The following is an 18220-nucleotide window of genomic DNA, read 5'->3' on the forward strand; positions in this document are numbered from 1 at the left end:
CCAAGTCATCTAAGAGCAGCAGCGAATGGAAATGATTAGGGCCCGGCCACTGGTCTTAATAGGATTAAGCAACAGAGAGACAGAGAGAGAGAAAGAGAGAAAGACGGAGAGGTTGAGAGTATCCTCTTCACATCCAGTAGTCTTAAATCTTTATTGTGCTCCAGACCAGACGTTGGGATTGTGCTGCAGCCATGAAGTCGTGCCACTCATTGATTAACACCTTTATAAGGCCATCTTGGTAGTCAAAATTCATCCAAGAGAAGAAAACAATTCTCCAATTTCATTCAGTTTTTGTGACCGACGTCAAATAGTCTACAGCTTTGGTCTGAAAACGGTTCTTCATGATGTGATTTCTTGAATAAGTTTTGGAAAAATGCTTAATGGCTGACAGCTACAGTTTTTCTGATCCAATAATCTAATAATCTAAAACCTGCTATATGTTCCAGTTTAAATGCTGCAATTAGGCATGACTGAACAAATAATGATCAGAGCCAATTTTAAAACCAAGAGAAGTTTTTATGAAAAGCCTGCACTGATCATTGTTAAAAAATTTTAATATCTCAAATAAGGTTAGATGAGGATTTATCCTCTAAGCCTCTTTAAAATATGAAATGATCACAATGTTTACAGGAACAGAACAATTATCTTTTTTGATAACTTAAAACCTGTAACTCCTGTTTCTCATTAGATCTGCCAGCAAAGCTTTGTTTATCGGCAAGATGGCAGACAGTCTGTTTTTCCACGTACCTCAGTTGAATGACAGGTGCTGAGACCCGTGTATTACGCTTGAGAAGCTGCTGAACGGGCCAATAAAGACAAACAAACAATCTGAGAAAAGCTACTTCTATCTGACTCTCATGATTTAAAAGCTGGCTGGCAATCTGACACGAAGACAACCTTTTAAAAGTGAAAGTATTTATTGTTAAACGTATTTATTGTTAAACATAATGGAAAAATGGAAAATTTACTGCGGTTTCTGTTTTTTGTCCCTGATGATTTCCTGACTTGACTTTTCCAGACTTTTCTCTTTCGTCATTGGAGAGTTAAGGAATGCTGCATCTGGGTTTGTGAGTGTTTTCTCAGCATCTCTATTTCACCTGGACTGGTGCAGTTTTTCCATTTGGGCAGGACTGTGTGCGTCTGTACGTGTACGTGTGCGTGTGCGTGTGCGGTCTCACCTGTGCTGGTTCTCCTTATCCTCCTGCTGTTTGAGTCGTGTAGGTCGAAATCTCTTGCTGGCCAAAGCGGCCTCCATGTCCTCAATCTCCCTCCTCCTTAACTCCCGAATGGCTGAACGGATGAGGCGTCTCTCGTCCAGATCCACGGTTCCATCCAGCTGCAAGCACACCATGAAAAGACAAACACAAAGGAGGTCATTAAGATGAATATAAGTGTTACAGGTGCAAAAACAACCTCATAGAAAAACTAGCCATTTGTATCTGTGTGGGAATAGAGGACATGACCACACAGTTATATGAGAATCTATTGCTAAAGGGTCAGAGGCCTGGTCTCAGTATAAGTACAGGGCGGTGAATAAGTTGAAGTGCAGGGCTTGGAGCATAACGTCTTAGAGCTGACTTCTTTCAGTCGCCCTCTGTAATTAACCCTACCAAACAAGGACAATAAGGCACTCGCTTACAAGAACGGACAGATTTTCCACCAATCTGCCAGAAGAAACAGAACGAATATCCCAAAATGTAGAGAATTCCCCTTCAAGGGAGCTACATTTGTGATTTTTCTTGGTTTCTTGGCTTGTGGCGGCCTAATAAGGGTCACGGCTGATAGAAAGTACCACTAAGGTGTGGGATATCCATGCTCAACAGCCTTGGCTTACTTTTAAAATGTGTGGTAGGGAGTTACAAGGTCAGCCGGGCCAATGGATGGCTTATAGATTGGTGATGACAGGTGATCTGACTTCACTAATGTGAAAAGACAGGACCACCTGAACAAGGAGCATGGGATGAGAAACAGGCACGCCAACAGCTGCTCTGAGAAACAAGTGCGTTCAGCTCTCCAGGACGCCCCTTTATCCAGGTGTCTTCTTCTCTGGCTGTATTTCACTGTAGTTGAGCAGGAGCCAGGCTGCAGGAGGCAACAGATGTTGAAGTGGCCCTACTTAAAACACTCACTAAGCCATTTCATTGCTTTGAGTGACTATTAGGTAAAAAGGGTTTATTTAGTCAAGCAAAAGAGGCGTAATTAAAAGGTGCAAACACGTGTGTTTATATAAAAGCACGCCTGCAGATAGACACGGCACCTCAGAAAGTCAAATGCTTTCATGTTAGCGACAGCCGTAAGCATGGGAGGGTCGAGGGAGCCGTCTGCTGTCAAACGGGAGGCGAATCTCTCTTTTAGTCGACAGCGGGAACCTGTCAACACATGCGGAGATGAGCGGCTCCTGCTTCTCTGACAGGCCGATACACCTCACGCTCAAACACACACATGAAGGTTTCCTGTGGCACCAGTTAAAACCTGCAGAGTAGAGACACAAACCTTTGTATGCTAAAAGGAGCTGGATGTGGTTGTTAAATTAAGCCAGACACCCTGATGGGTTGAAAAGGGGGTTGATGTGCCCCCCCTGCTGGGGCCAGAGAAGGAGGAGGAGGAGGAGTAGGTCGGGGGTGGGAGGGGGTCTCTCAAAAGATGAAGAGGGCTAGTGGTTTTGAGGTCTCGCTGTGGTTTGAAAAAATATGCAGCTCAGAGGGGCTCTTCTATATACTGTAATTTGTGGAAATTTAAAGTGCTGAGCCGACTGAAAAGGACGTGTAAACTGAGAAAGTGCTCAAAAAAGGCAGGAAGAAAGGATATGAGGGAGGAGGAGAGGAGAATAAAAGGGGAAAGTAAAGCGGTTAACAAAGAGATAGGATGACAGGGAGGCAAAGTGAAAGAGAGAAAAATGAGAGAGAAGCTATACTCGGGAATGACTAAAAATGGGCAGATGAGAGCTGGGTGGGAAAGGGCCTCACACAGGTCATTCCTCACATTCCTGCTGACTCACAAGGAAGGGGATGGCAGTGAAATCCGCAGATCAGGAACTGGGTTCAGATCAGGTCCAGCAGTGAGATAATACTATGAGTTATTGATTGTGCAGAAAGGAAATAATCCGAGGAGAGAGGAAATGAGAACACACTTGCTCATTTCTATCACTGGACAGTGTGTCTCTCACATGCCTTCACACACATACACACACTAACCGAACACTCAAGGGAGCAGTCTGTTACCACAATGTCAAGCTCACTGCTAAATGAATGTCATGATGTGATGACACAGCCAGAGCACTGCCAAGTTTAAAGACTGACTGATTTATTTATTCATTAATTTGAGATATAACAGAATTGGCTCAAGGCAGGGCCTCTCCTTAAAAGCTTCTACTTAGCATTCCACAATAGGCTACATTTTTGGCCGGTGTATCATGAATATCAGATTAAACATAAAACAAAATCACATTTTTTAACAAAAAAGCCAAGGACAGCTCTCTCACTCTCAGAGCATGTGATAGACGGCAGAACTGTCCACATCAATTACAGTAATCTTTCTAAATTAGAACAAAAGCGAGGAGAATTAAAGTGATGTGATGGTGGAAGAGGAAAAACAATCCCTATGTGCACGTCAGCACTTTGACTTTTTTTTACCTGCAACTGCAAGCAGGCAACTGATGTTTACAAGTAAGATTTAAATGAACCAATCAGCAGAGAGAGAGAGTTGCATGGTGAGTCTGTTTGGACTGACCTGGTGAGCTGGCACAAGTCCAGGAACTATAACTGACTTTTCCTACATGTATTTGAAAAGAGGAAAAATAGAAAAAAAAGAAAAAGGTCAACCAATAATGTCCCAGCACAGGAAGGTAAATGAGTGGGTGTGACCCAAGCATATAAAACCTGCCTTAAACTTGGGTGTCTGCCAACAAAAACAGAATAACCCTTAAACAACCAGAGACGGAAACACGCACTCGTGCAGACAGAGTCCATTTGAAAAAAAAAACACCACATGACAGTAGCCTTCACAGAGAGTGAACTGTATCAGAGGAGTGCAAAAAAAAAAAAATCAATCTAGTTATACAGTGACAGCACCTTACAGCAGTGACCGTCCCACATTTGGCAATTTTAAAAATCAAGCCACAGACTTCTGGGCGGCTCAAAACAATAACAACAAACCTGTGACCTGGAGAGCAGCCGTTACACTCGGACAGAAAAGCTTTTCATGCAGTTTTTCTTGCACACTGTTGAGAGACGTATGAGTCAGAAGTCACACATGTATAACATATAGGTCACCCACACAGATAATGGTTTAGTGAAAAAGACGTAGTCATCAGGACGTCAGTGAGCTGTCAACACCTTTAATGACGACAGGGTCTAGTCATGTTACAGTCGGGTCTGCTGCTGCTGACTGAAGGCTCATCAGGAAGCTGCTGTCACACCTGCTGGCCTTGGTGGAGTCACCTGACTCAGCTGTACAATGTTAGGAAACAGGACGGGGGAGGTGGTTGTGACTGAGAGGTTGAAGAAAGAAAAGACAATCCTGTAAAAACTGGAGCACCACAACTCCAAAGAAAAATGGTTACAGATGAGTAACACTAGTTGCAGAATTTAATTCAGCTGCCGTCACTCCCTGACATAAACCAGAAACCCATGGCCTTATTTGGCAGGAATCAAGCTGTGGTAAATAGCTAAATACCAAAAAAAGGTTTGATGTTTCACAAAGAGGGCTGCTCAGGCTTGTACTCTACTGTTTGAGTCACTTCCTGTCGAACAGCAGCCTTCTATGGAGCAAAAACCCTCAAACGTATCCAAAGACATCCGACTGAAGCAGCTCAATCAATCATGTTCAATTAGAGAGTGTTCATGGTTTTACAGTAATCCCAACCAGCTGGTGACATACTCTACGGGACAGCAACACCCTCTGAACTCATCTGTTGCACATAAGAGAAACAGATTTAAGTTTGTTTGCGAGGTAAATGTAATTTATAGCACAAGAAGTGGAAAGGACCTCAGAATTGGTCAAACAGGGCAGGCGTTCAAGGTTCCTCAGGTAGTCAAAATATACGCGGCTATTTTGTGAGTCTGCCATTTACGGTTGAGCTAAATGCACAAGCTGTAACAACCACCTGTGGGTGCAGCACCAAAAAAAGGATTATGTTAAAGCCATGGAAGTGAAAAGACACAGACCACTCAGGTCAATGAGTGTACAAATAGAAGGAAAGGAATGTACAAGTTCAGATTTGTCTAAATTACCCTCTTCAACTTTCATTAGAACATGTATTCATATAAATATGTAGTATTACATAGAAATTATATAGTCTCAGACTCTTTCTGATAATTTTAGTCTGTCTTTCCATTTAGATATGCCTCTGTACTCTGGGTTAAATGTTAGTTCACATGTCATTATGTTGGGTAGTAAACCTGAATACTTTTTCGCTACCAACTGAAATGTGTATGAAGCACAGAGTATAAAAAGTTGTCAAGTACCTCAAGTTGCCATCGAATGTTTGCTCAAATGTGCAGTTTTGTTTACTCATTCTTTAATCAGTTGCACTGGTTTAAAGGCTAATCCCTAATGCCTGTATCAACTTCATTTGTAGTTTAAAAAAACATGCTAATATCCCTCAAAGAAAAAGGCATACGTTTGGTGTCAATGCTGAAATACCCACGGCATTCCTGGATTTCAAATATAAATAATATATATAAATATATATATTTGTCTCTGCATGTTTGTCGCATTCTGTGGTTTACGCAGGTCGGTTCAAACATCACAGCCTGTGGTGTGAGAAAAATCTACCACCCTCCCACGCATATACACACCCAAACTGGGAGCACAACGACCCTTCAGGCTGAGTCCCGACCTTTTGACTCTCAGTGCATGTGCCTGTGCTGGTCTCATTGTTGTTTTTACACTCGCTACTTTTTGCAAACCATGACGTGAGAGGCAGATTCTCAGATACAAAGAAGTATGTATACTTTCTACAAGGACTGTGTGTGTCCACGTGCACCGGTATAAGTGTGTGTGTGTGTGTATGGGGGGGGGGGGGGGGGGGGGTGTGTGCATAAAGTGAGGGCTACAGTAATAATTTCCAGAGCATGCTGGGGTTAGAGTGCAGCCAGGCAGCAGATCGGATCAGTGCTTTAAACTCACTTGTGTCGAGCCCACAAGTGAGTTTGCCCATATAAGGACACGGGACACTCCTTGTAGCGGAGCTGAAGTGGATTACCAGCTGCCACTGAGGAAGCCAGGCTGGTACAGACACTGAGACAGACACAAATAAACAATCTGGAAAGGGTGGGAAAGTTCAGAAATATTTTTTAATCACCCTTAAATCTCCTCATTACCTCACGCTTTGAGGCAAAGCTGCAACCTGGATGAGGTGGAAAGAGACTATAAATCATTTCTCAATGCCTCAAGAAAAACAATGCATGCATAAACCAGGATCAGCGCACACACACACACACACACACACACACACACACACACACACACACACACACACACACACACACACACACACACACACACACACACACACACACACACACACACACACACACACACACACACACACACACACACACACACTGAAAAATGGGAATTTAATCAGGATACATGAAACTCCCTCTTGTTGCCGTGCAAGACGAGGGAGTTTCAGTCACCTCTTGGCTGAAGAATTAACAAAGAAGTGAACCAGATTCGAGGTTAAAACTCATTGCACTACAGCGCAGCACACACTGAGTTTCCATTGTCTGGGTAGAAGACAACAAAAAAAAAAAAAGGGAGTACCTGTGAAAAATACAACCAATGGAGAATGAAAGACTACTGTACATGTGGCAACGTGCTCTCTGTGAGTGTGATTACACGTGTGGGGAAGCTTTACTTTTACTCATAGCTGGATGGTAGCACAGAGGCCCAGAGCAGACCTGGGAAAACACTGTCCCCCTTTACACTTGAGGGAGCACGCATAAAGAAAGGACACATGGAAGAATGCATGTGGGTCAGAGGGGGGTACATGGCATCAACAACATCCTATAGGAATGTAATGTTGCACTGAAGAGAGATCTGAACTCACATGTGTTGCGCATGTTGCTGACACGTCAGGCTTACAATCCAGCCCTACATTAGGGCGAACCACATCCTGAAGGATTAACGAGCACACACTTGATTGCGTACACGTGGTCGATGCTCTGATTTGAAGTGTAAAATATTGACCTTCCAGCTCTTTGCAGAACCTCAAAGATGTTTTTCAATCTCTGGCATTGTTGCACATCTGACTGCTTTACAGTCCAGCAAAGACAGCTCCAGACTGACCACAGTGGAGTAATTATTTTGGGCTGGATCGACTGCATCTCTGAGACGCAATGGCCCATTTCAGCTGTCTGGTTCCGGACACTTTCTCTTCAGATCTGCAGATCAGGTCACAGAGAAAGATACAGGTCAGTCACATCCTGCTCGGTTCAACAGTGCCCCACATTTGAGAGCTGGTCTCATCAAAGTTTCATAGAGGTATTGTTATTTGGCTTCAAATTCTCCAGAGCTGCACGATATATATTATCAAACCTAAACAGTGTGAACGTTAGTTTGACTGTACACCCACTCTGTCTTCGCATGTGAGACAAGTGTAGTGTTTGTTTAACAATGTTAAGATTTTTGTAAACACTAGTTTACACTTTGTATTACACTAAAATATTTAATTACTATTTATTTTAGAGGAGGATCTCAACCTTCATACCTTGATACCTAGGTTGCTCTTTACAAAGGGTTTCCCCCCCCCCCGAAAACCTCTCAAAACAGTCCAATTCCAACCATTAAAACAAGCACAAAACATAAAGTGCAGGAAGTATTTTACACATCAAACTATACATGTGTTTCGATGCCTAGATCTCCACTTTCTGTGCCATTATCTTGACTCTCCATGTCATAGCACCACTAAATTCAAAGTTTTGACATCCTCACGCCTAATCATGGGAAACCAACAGGATGGGAGCTGCCTGCAGCTTATAAGCATTTTGGTTTCCATATGAGGTGTTCAAAAGCAGAAGGTCTGATACAGTGCGATAGTAAGAGCAGGAAGGAGCCTTCATAAATAAAGAGATAAGAAAGACTTCATTGAATCCTGCACTTCAGACCCAGGTCACCACAGGAACCAGGGGAGGATGGAGCTTCTCCAAATATGGGACATCGCTGGTAAAAGTCTTTTGGTTTAGTGAGTGAATGAGGCAGGAGGTGAGACAGATGTGGGATGCTGCAGAGCACAAACAGTCCATTCTAATAAATATATAAGAGCCAGCCATTCTGACTACCAAAATCCAGTTAACTATAACAACAGCGGCGAGACTTGGACACCGATGGACACACAAAGCCAAACAAAGTTTAACATATCAGCTGTGTATATCTCAAGAATGCCTCTGCATTTACAACAGTGAGCAGGAAAGCAAAACATCAACATCCGCTGGACAATTCCTGGTGGATCTCAGGAAATGTCTCTTTCCTGAGGGATTCAGTATGGGGTAGGCTAAAAGCACAGTGCTTTAAACATTTTCTTCTGCACTGACTACATTTTATATCTCCTTCATCTGTCTAATTTCCTCTTTTTTTAAATGCACCACCCTTTCTTAAGCTGAGAAAATGAGATGCATGATTTTTTTTTCTCTATTGGTCTGCTTCTGTATGTGACCTAAAACATTGCTGATCTGGCAAAGTTGTTGCATGCTGTTTCCTGTATGCTATTTTTCTCTATGAACAGGGCCACACCTAGGTATTCCAATATAAAGCCAAATACTGCAGACACTGTGCAGAGGCCTGACTATGGTACACTGGAACAGAGGATCTGTGTTTGTGCAAAGCAAAGGGCCGCTGAACACCAAAGACATCAAACACAGCTTCCTCAGTTTATCTAAAGTGCACATTAACCAAGTTTATGTTGAAGTGTTGTGATTTTGCACAAATTAAAAGACACAGAGACAATTTGATTATGCCTTAAATGTTGTATTGGGTATTGGGGCATTATTATTATATCAGCCCTGAATCATCTGTGAAGAATTTGTTCTGAGTCTAAAACACCTGGAAAACTGTCTAAAGAGAAGTCTGGATTGTCACAAAAACAGCTCAGAACGTCTAAAGCACTAAATCTCTGAGACGGCTGGTGGCGGTGGTGAAGGAGACGAAGAATAAATGCACACCTTAAAAATCCCTTAACCAGACTTTTTCCAGTTGGCAGAATGATGATCCAGACAGATGGAGATCTGTCAGATCACTTACCACAAAGACTAAAAGAACAGAACAGCTCTGACAGCAGAGTCTGTCTCATATGCTCACACCCCGATAGTGACAGCCCCATTTTCCAAGACAAAATATATTGTATTTATTCACTGAGCCTATACAGTAAAGATTACATCTTTAAGCAGTTCTCTGCTGCAGGGAGCATCTGTAGTCTTGTCTCTATTTATCAGGATGCAATTCTTGAATGATCCTGTTTTTAATCCCTAAAATTTAATCAGGGACCAGCTATTGATCAGCTGGTTCATCCCTCTTTCATCATCAATATCTACTGATTTTGACTAAACTTTGGGGAAAGTTGCTCCTTTTGCATTTTTAAAATGATGCTTTAAAAAAAGGCCTATAGGGGGCGCTACATTTGTCAGTGGTCTCTTGATACTTTTCATACTATAATTAAACATCTCATTGTGTAGTTTTAGGCATTTTCAAAATGCTTGAAAAGTTGGAGGGTTTGTTTGATTGTCTGTACTTCACATCACTGTAGAACTGCACAATTCAAAGACAACAAGCATGAGCAGTAATATATCTGCTTTCCATTATCAACTGTTAATTCCCTTACGTTAAGAAAGTAATCACATTAGCAAACTGGCACAAGCAGTAGTTAGTTCTACTGATTGTTAAACTGGCATTTTAAAATAACAAAACAACCGCTGGTATCCTCTGTGTAATAATAAAATACTGCTCCTCATACTGAAATGCCAGTGGATGCTTCCAAAGTATCTGACATTTCAAAATGATATTAAAAAATATTAAGTGTCCTCTTTAATAATGAAATACGACAAGCTGAACTTAATTTCAACTTTCAGCTTGGTACGTTGAGTAAATGTTAGCTATAACTAATTGGATCTAGTGTTACATTTGCTCATAATTATATCTCCACAGCAACGAACAACTAAAAGGCCACAGACCAAAAATAGGCTTGTGGTGGAGTTTATAGGAACATCATCTCAAAGTTCACTCTTTTTCTTTTCTCATCCTTTCAGAGCCAACAAATGAGGGGCTATTTATAGAAGTATTCAGTAACAGAAGTTTCCTGTTTTATCAAACAAACAAACGACTTCTTATCTCTCTGCTCCCTGGCTGTGTGTTTGGATATCAGCTGCCAGGCTATAGCTTTTAACTTTTCTTCTGTGCTGCACGGCAACAGTGCAAATAACTTGAACTGTGTCATTTTAAAAAGTTGAAACTGCCCTGATTGTTGACATTTCTCCATCTGACACCTTTGAAACCTAATCATACGGGAAATGCTTTGTGGAAATGTGAAGCGGGTAAATACCTGTGAGAATGATGACAGGCCCAGCAAGAGAAAAATTCAGGTGTGCACCGCGCCTGTAGTTTAGACTCTGAACTGCTTTTTTTTTGCACTCCGGGTGGGAGAAAAAGAAAGAAAGCCTGTAAACATCCAGAAAGGTCAAAGGCAGTAACGTTCACTGCCAGCATAAACCCTGCAGCAGCAGGTGTTATAAATGCACAGAAGCATAAAACCCTTCAGACTCTTTTCTTTTCTTTGCACATAGAAAGAAGTGGGGGGAGCTGTATTCAGAGGAAGATCTGCTGCATGCAACAGCTTGTATCTGAAGCTTATTAAGAAACACTCCAACGCAACTGCAACGTCTATGAAGAAAAATGGTTTTGCATGACTGCTGACAAGGTTCAGGTCAAGTCTTGCATTCATCATCTTGCTCTGATTGAAGTTTGATCTTTTTTTCTTTGAAGAAAACAAAGAGGGAAGACATTTTTAAACAAAAAGCCCCTAATAATAATTTTAGCTTCAAGTATAGGACATCATTTAAAAAAAACACATGGCAGATATACTGAAATCATTCCAGATGACAGTTACATAATGCAGCATAATTTTTCCAATTTATTTCGTTGCTGATGATGAGGTTGACATTTTGGGCTGTGTCTCAGGGGAGGGGGGGAGGGGGGTGAGGAGAACCTGGGGACTGTACCAAGAGCCTACAAAACAAACCCATTCTTTCACTCTGACTGTAAACCGCTGAGCCCTTGTCAGCGCACAAAGGGTCCAGACAGCCATAAAACAAAGTCCCAGGGGTTCTATAGATCACTGAGGCCGGACCACAGAGTGAAATTGCTCTATTTTAAACATGTGTGAATGCTTCTTGCTCACCAGGGAGAGAGGACGGTCACAGGGCTGGCAGGACTCGTTACAAATCACTATGTGAGACAATCCAGCATGTGAAATCGGCCCAGCAGGCGCCACAGACAGAGAAGTCACCCAACAGTCAAAACAACTCAGAAATGAAAAGACAGACTACAAACTGGAAAAGACAGTAAGTATTGAAATTTCAGGCCACTTGCTGATTTGTGAACTTGTGAGGTGTCACATTTTGATTTCCTGTGTTGCAGAAGGTTGGGAATAAGGCTGGAGGGTCTCAGAGGTAATGAAAATACAGAGGATAGCGTTGTCGACAGGTGCAGAGGTCAAACCTGAACCTTAAAACAACAGTCAGGTGCCCAAATGAACACTGATACATGGTTTGGTAATCGTTCCTCCTGTTCATTCACACTGACCATTAGAAGATCCTTTCATAACGCACTTGGTATGTAAGTGATGGGGGCCAAAATCTAAAGTTAATTTAAAATCTAAAAGCTGATATGAAGCTTCAGCTGTCCAAATGAGTCAAATCCAGTAGATATCTTTCAATGTTACAGTCTTTTTAGCGCTGATGTCCCTCTTTTTGTTACTCTACTTCCACCACAGCCCAACAGGGAAACACAAAGAGGGAATTTGATGCTAAAAGTACTGTAAATGTGGCAGATATACACTTGATATGACTAACTCAGATTGTTGAAGCCTCATAAGTTTTGCACAAAATGACTGTGTGGACACACTGTGGAATTTGGTTCCCATCACTTACATTGAAAGCAAATTTGAAGGGGCTCTTTTAACAGCCAGTATGAACAGGAAGAGTGACTAGAGCAAGGAAAACCTCTTTCGGTGTTCAAATGGGCACCTGACTTGTTTTAAGACAGACTTGAAAATGTGTGAATGTGACCTTTAATTCACAGTGAACCAGACAGCAGCTGAGCAAGAGTCACCTGTAGACCTGGCTCGTCCTGCAGGTTTGACACGAATACACACACACACACACACACACACACAAACAGGAACCTACTACCTAACAAGAGATTCAGAGGCAGAACAACTGATAATTATCACCCTCGAAGCCGGCAATCAGCTGATAAAGTCTATTTATAAGCGACAGTGGTAGGTGTGGTTTGTTTGGAAGGAGATTTTCTTGGAACCGGCCGTAAGCAGCTTTTGTCTTAGTTTCTTAAGGCAACATTCAGACAGATGACCCGCAGCAAACATCCTCTCCTAAAGAAACCGGGACACCGACTGATTATTGTCATGGATATTCAAATGATTGTGGCGGCCACAAGAAAAGAAAAATGCTTTTTCTGGTTGCCATGGAGGGGATTAAATGGGCGATATAAAGAGGCAGCCAGCGCTTTGAATAGAAGTGTAGAGATGGGATTAGTGGCGTTAGAGAGGCCGCCATATGACCTTCTGACTGTTTCGTTCATTAAGTACAACAAAAACCTGGGGAGGGAGTTCGTTATCCAACTGTCATTTAACAGCAGCTCTCCACTTGCCTTTAAGAACAAGGGCATCTACAAATGCCCATCATCTCTTACTGGTGTCCTGAAAAACTTTTCTTTAAACTCAACAAATACTTAATATAAATATAAGATTTAAGTATTTAAGATTAGATGTGATACAAAACTCAACGTTCATGCTCTGACCTGCTGTACTTATGCCTGTGGAGCTGAATTTAAATTTCATCCCAACCCCCAAACCCGAGAATTTCTCTGAGCAATGATGAGTTTAATTAGAGTTTGTTGCCTTAAATGAAAAGCTGAGTTCACTGTGGAAAACCCTGACACTCGAGTCACCACAAATATCATCAGTGAAAATGTGGGATCTCTGTGACCTTAGCTGGTGGTCACGTCTGAGGGAGGGAAGCTGTAGGGGGAAGAGACGCTCGGCTCCGCAAATCAATCAGGCACAAAAGAGACGAGGCAGGAGTCTGCAGTCGGTGTCACATGAAGATAAACCCCACAAATTGCGAAGGCGTCATGTGTAATTCTTGGTAGATTCTGCTGCTGCAGCTCTCCGTAGACAATGCAATTGTTTTAACAGCGAGCTCTCACAGGACACAGAGTCAGACAAAGCTTTATTTCTCCAGCAACCATGACCTGAGTTCTGTTGTCATGTCATTATTGCAACATCTTTGACATAAAATAGAGTCAATGAAATAGAAAACTAGAGCAGGGCAATATATTGATATTATATCGATATGGTGATATGAGACTAGATATCGTCATACATTTTGGATATCGTGATATGGCACAAGTGTCGTCATTTCCTGGTTTTAAAGGCTGCATTACAGTAAAATGATGTAATTTTCTGAACTTACGAGACGTTCTAGCTGTTCTATTATTTGCTTTTACCCACTTACTGATGATTATCTATCAAAAATCTCATAGTGTCAGCATTTGTAGTCATTCCTATAATACTGTCCAAATATCGATATTAAGGTATTTAGTCAAAAATATCAGATTTTGTCCATATCAACCACCCCTTTATAAACTAATACAAACACATTATTATAAAACAAGAGAGGTTCAGCACAAAGTCAAATATCTTCACTCTTCTCTTCAAGATCACTAAATGTTGTAGTGACCGCTCCTCCTCTGCACTCAGCTAAACTCCCTCTTTCCTGTGTTTTTCCTCAATAAATAAACTCATTAACTGACTGATCAAGGCAGAAAGTACTCCGTTGAAATTGCGCAGAAGGAAAGATATTATTTCCTTTATGCACTTCCGTTCTCGCTATTATGGTGTCACGCGCGGTAGAAGATTGCCCTTTTAGTGATTTATGAAAAGAAAAGCAACTGCAGCTCTTGGCCAGACGCTGACAGAGTTTGGGGAAATAACTGATACAGTTTAAATAGCCTCAGACAAGTCAACAAACATCAGATTTATACCCAGCCTCGCTCCAAAGTAAACACACATTTCTTGTCAGGTTTACTGATCTGGAGAAGGAGAAATCAAAATGTTTTTCTGAGATGGCCTCTCCTTAAAGTGCACATTCTTGGAAAAACGGCTCAAGAAAATAATGACTTGTAGAAGTCCAGCTACATGCAGAGACGTGTGGTCTAATCTGACAGAAGGTCAACAATACATCTCGCAAAACTGACAGGTCAAATATATTTAAAGTTAAACCCTTAATGACGCAAACTCTTGATCATGTTTTAATAGTATTAGGTATTACATAATGGAAAAACTACAGTAAGGTCACTGATTCCCAGATGTTTCTTGTACAAGCGTTGAGTGTGTGTAACTGTGATTCAGACAAACCCACGGTAGTGTTGTCTCAACAAGGACCCGGTGAGTCATGCCTCCTCATGAATGTGTCTGCGTTACAGGTATCAGGATATACAATGTGTCAGACAAATGACCTTCTTCTGCCTCAGGAAATAATTAAGTAATGACTAACACGACTGAGAATAAGGAAGTGTTTCTACCCTCATATTGATACTGATTTTCTGCGCATACTTAATGTCTCGTCCTAAATATACTATCATAATATGAATCATCCTCCTTCCAAAGGGTTTTAATAGAGATATTGTGTGTTATCATGAGGGATCACATTAATCAGGAATGTGATGTTAGTGTTCAGACATCAGCTCTCCTTTCACTTGATTAAAAACTACTGATATCACTCTCAGTCTTCTACTGATAACTGCTGTAACTACCGTTAACAATTATCTTCATTGAATGATCCATTTTAATCAAATCATCATTTCATATATAAAATAGAAAGAGTGAAAAATGGCCATGGGATGTTCTCAAATTGCTCATTTTGTTTAATGAACTCTCCAAAACAAATGTATTAAATTTACAATTATATAAAACAAAAAAAAGGCAGTATTATAGTATTTTTGCTTCATAAAGGATGTTAAACTAATGAATTAATTATCATTTCAGCACAAGATCTACCTCACAAATTCAATGCTTGACTTTAGTGGTAAACACCTGCAGTTATACAGAGTGCAAATTCACTTCACATCACACTTCATGACACACACTGTGAGGATTTATAGTTGTCTGTAAAAATGTCTGTGTGCAGATCATCTGTCAGGATTATCTCAACTGTTTGCATGCATGAATTACTGAAAGGAAAGAGCTTACCAGGAGGCATAAACCATGCCGTGAAAATGACAGTCATGCCTGTAAGGTCAGCTGAAAAAGGATGTTATACTTTGCTACAATATGATGGGGTTAAAATGGTTGGCTGCTCTTCAATCAAGATAACATGTTGAACCAGACTATAATAATGAACACTGGGTCATTAGTGTTTAATTATTCTTTCAGGGGAAAAACGTTCACTTTCAACACTTGTCCACCTGTAAAATGTTTTAAAGTCTGATCCAGCTTCTTATGGTGTATAGGCCACTGAAAATCTATGCAAATTAAAGATAAGGGTGCCAAATTGAGTGACAGCACAGCAGTATGAAAAAGTAATTTTAACTGGCAGGTCCCTGTAACACCTCAGTGGTCCACTGTAACTTCAGCTTAGAGTAAGAGCATCATCATCATCATCATCATCATCATTCATCTACTCACCAGGGCTCGCAGAGAGGACTCATCCAGCGCTGAATAGCTCTCCAGAGACATCTTAATCGTCCTGGTCAGACTCAGGTGAGGAGAAAAGGTCTGGGTGGTGAGTGTTGATGTGATCTGGTTGTTCACTGGCCAACAGCGTGTACCACCTGCGCGGATTGTAGCTGTTGCAGTTGTGTCTTTTTTTCTTCTCCCCTTTCTTTTTTTTTTTTGTTCAGTGCGGTCTTCAACACGCTTTGTAATCAGAAACTCGTGTACAGCTTTAGGAGAGCATATTTCGGTCCTCTTCAGTCGTGTCTTTAGTCGCAGTGCAAGCAGAAACAGGTCGCCACACTCTGTACAGGCGGACGTTGTATGCTTTTTGAACAGAGGACTCCCACTGCCCGCCCCTCTCCGCAACCGGCTTCTCCCGGAGATCATTCAAAGCGCGCCGCTCGGTGGGAAGACGCAAAACAGCGTCCGGGTATGAGGGGTGATTAATGCCACAGAGTCCTGAGTGTGGGCACTAATAAACCTGTTGACTTCTGTAGTCTACTACCTTCACTGGGCAGACTGCTGCGGCCTCACATCAGGATTTTGTCCCCTACATTTAATTCCATATAATTGTATGTTTGTATGCTTGTTATGAGCTATTTGTATATGTGTTTGTTTTAATTGTAATTCAAAAAATCTAATATTTTTTTTAAATTCTTACTTCGATTTCTTTCTTTTTTCCCCTCTTTTTTTCTGTGCCATTATTGATTGTTGTTGTTGTTTTTTCCTTTTTTGGTCAGATGTCTTTCTAAACCTGCTTAGGTTTTTAAATCTCGAAAACAAAATCCTCTTTTTGCCCTTTTATTTCATCATTGGGTTTTTTCTTATTATTTTTAAAAAATAAATATCAGTCTTGACAGTAGGAAGTGCAGTTACAGCAAACAAAAAACATTTCAATATGTATACGGCCTTGTCAATAGATTGATTTCTGTGACACGCTAACGACAACAGTCACTTCTGGGTAGACAACTGTCAGTTGATTTGAATTGCGGAGATACAGTATGTAAAATCGGCAAACTTGTTTATTTCTGCTGTCATTTTCAGCTGTAACTGTAATGTTTAAAGATAAATAATTAATCTACCTATCTGACGTTTCTGCTTTGCTTATTTTATGTACTGATATCTCACCACCGCTTGGACTAACTGGTGGCTGCCTTTGTCATAGTGGGAAGCTGCCTTACACTGCTTTACTTATTTATACTTACTTATGCTTACTACTTTTGCTACTTACTGCTTATGCTTACTTATACTTATTTACATAAAGTTTTTTGTTTACTTGCTTAAAAAGACATATTTAAAACATTTAAAAAACATTGTTATTGGTTCTATATTGTTTTAAGATAGAAATAAGAAAAATTATTTAACTTTTCTTTCAGTCTTACACTTTTTATATTGCTTATTTACTCATAATATAAACAGTTGTGATTAATTTTCACACACTATGGTTTCATGTCAATGTAGGCAGTTTTGGAAGCGAACTACAAAGGGTTTCTACAATGACAATAATTTTTCTTGTCACAGATTTTTATGTTTCCTTAGCAGTGAGATTTTTAAAGTCCGTGTAAAGTCAATTCATTGATTTACTTCTAAACATATTATACATGTTGAAAAATGGTTACAGAAAACCTGTGAAAAGGCTGATAACTATGCAGTACTAAATTGTGGAGATAGAGCCTTAAACTGTTTCTCACCCTCTCATTTTTCCTGATTTTCTGATCCTGCAAAAAAGGGCTACTCTGTGAAGTAGTGGCGTACCCGCGTGACCTTGGTCCCTCCCCTACTATATAAGACCGAGAGTCGGCTCTCCTCAGTGGTTAACCTGCCTAGTGGACAGTTATTGTTAATATCTAAAACTACTACTACTACAGTCTACAGTTAGCCAGTTAGCTGAGTTAGCCGCCGAGCTAGCAGCTGAGCTAGCGGCAGAAAGCTCTCAGACGTAGCTTCCATGTTTCTGGTAGAGGTGGTGACTTTGATTGACAGGTGACACTTGGTAGGGGGCGGGGTTTCAGCGAACTCGGTGGGCACGCCCACAGCGTTTGGGAGCAGAGAAAAAAGGCTGACTTTTACACAACTTTGAAGCTTAATTTCATATATTTAGCAATCTTTTTAATCATTCAAATTTGGCAGGGTGGTTAACAACACACTTTTCTGTGGTATGTCAAACTCAGAACACATTTATTCTTACTTTACAGGGACTTTAAGAATCAAGTTTTTCCAACCAGCTTGTAATCTTTGACCTTTACCACAATTTAGCACAAAATGGCAAAG

General features: G+C 41.0%; 1 protein-coding gene across 1 annotated transcript in view; it reads right to left on the reverse strand.

Moving 5' to 3' along the window:
- Positions 1–16201, reverse strand: part of smtnb (smoothelin b) — a 49352-nt gene extending 33151 nt beyond the window's left edge. Inside the window, exons 1-2 of the mRNA XM_062417665.1 lie at positions 15920–16201; positions 1179–1336 (exon numbers count right to left, since the gene is read on the reverse strand). Coding sequence (XP_062273649.1) covers positions 1179–1336; positions 15920–15970 — 209 coding nt within the window. The 5' untranslated portion in view covers positions 15971–16201. The remainder of the gene's footprint in view (positions 1–1178; positions 1337–15919) is intronic.
- Positions 16202–18220: the final 2019 nt, after the last annotated feature.

This window comes from Scomber scombrus, chromosome 4, assembly GCF_963691925.1.
Source record: "Scomber scombrus chromosome 4, fScoSco1.1, whole genome shotgun sequence".
Classification (NCBI taxonomy): Eukaryota; Metazoa; Chordata; class Actinopteri; order Scombriformes; family Scombridae; genus Scomber; species Scomber scombrus.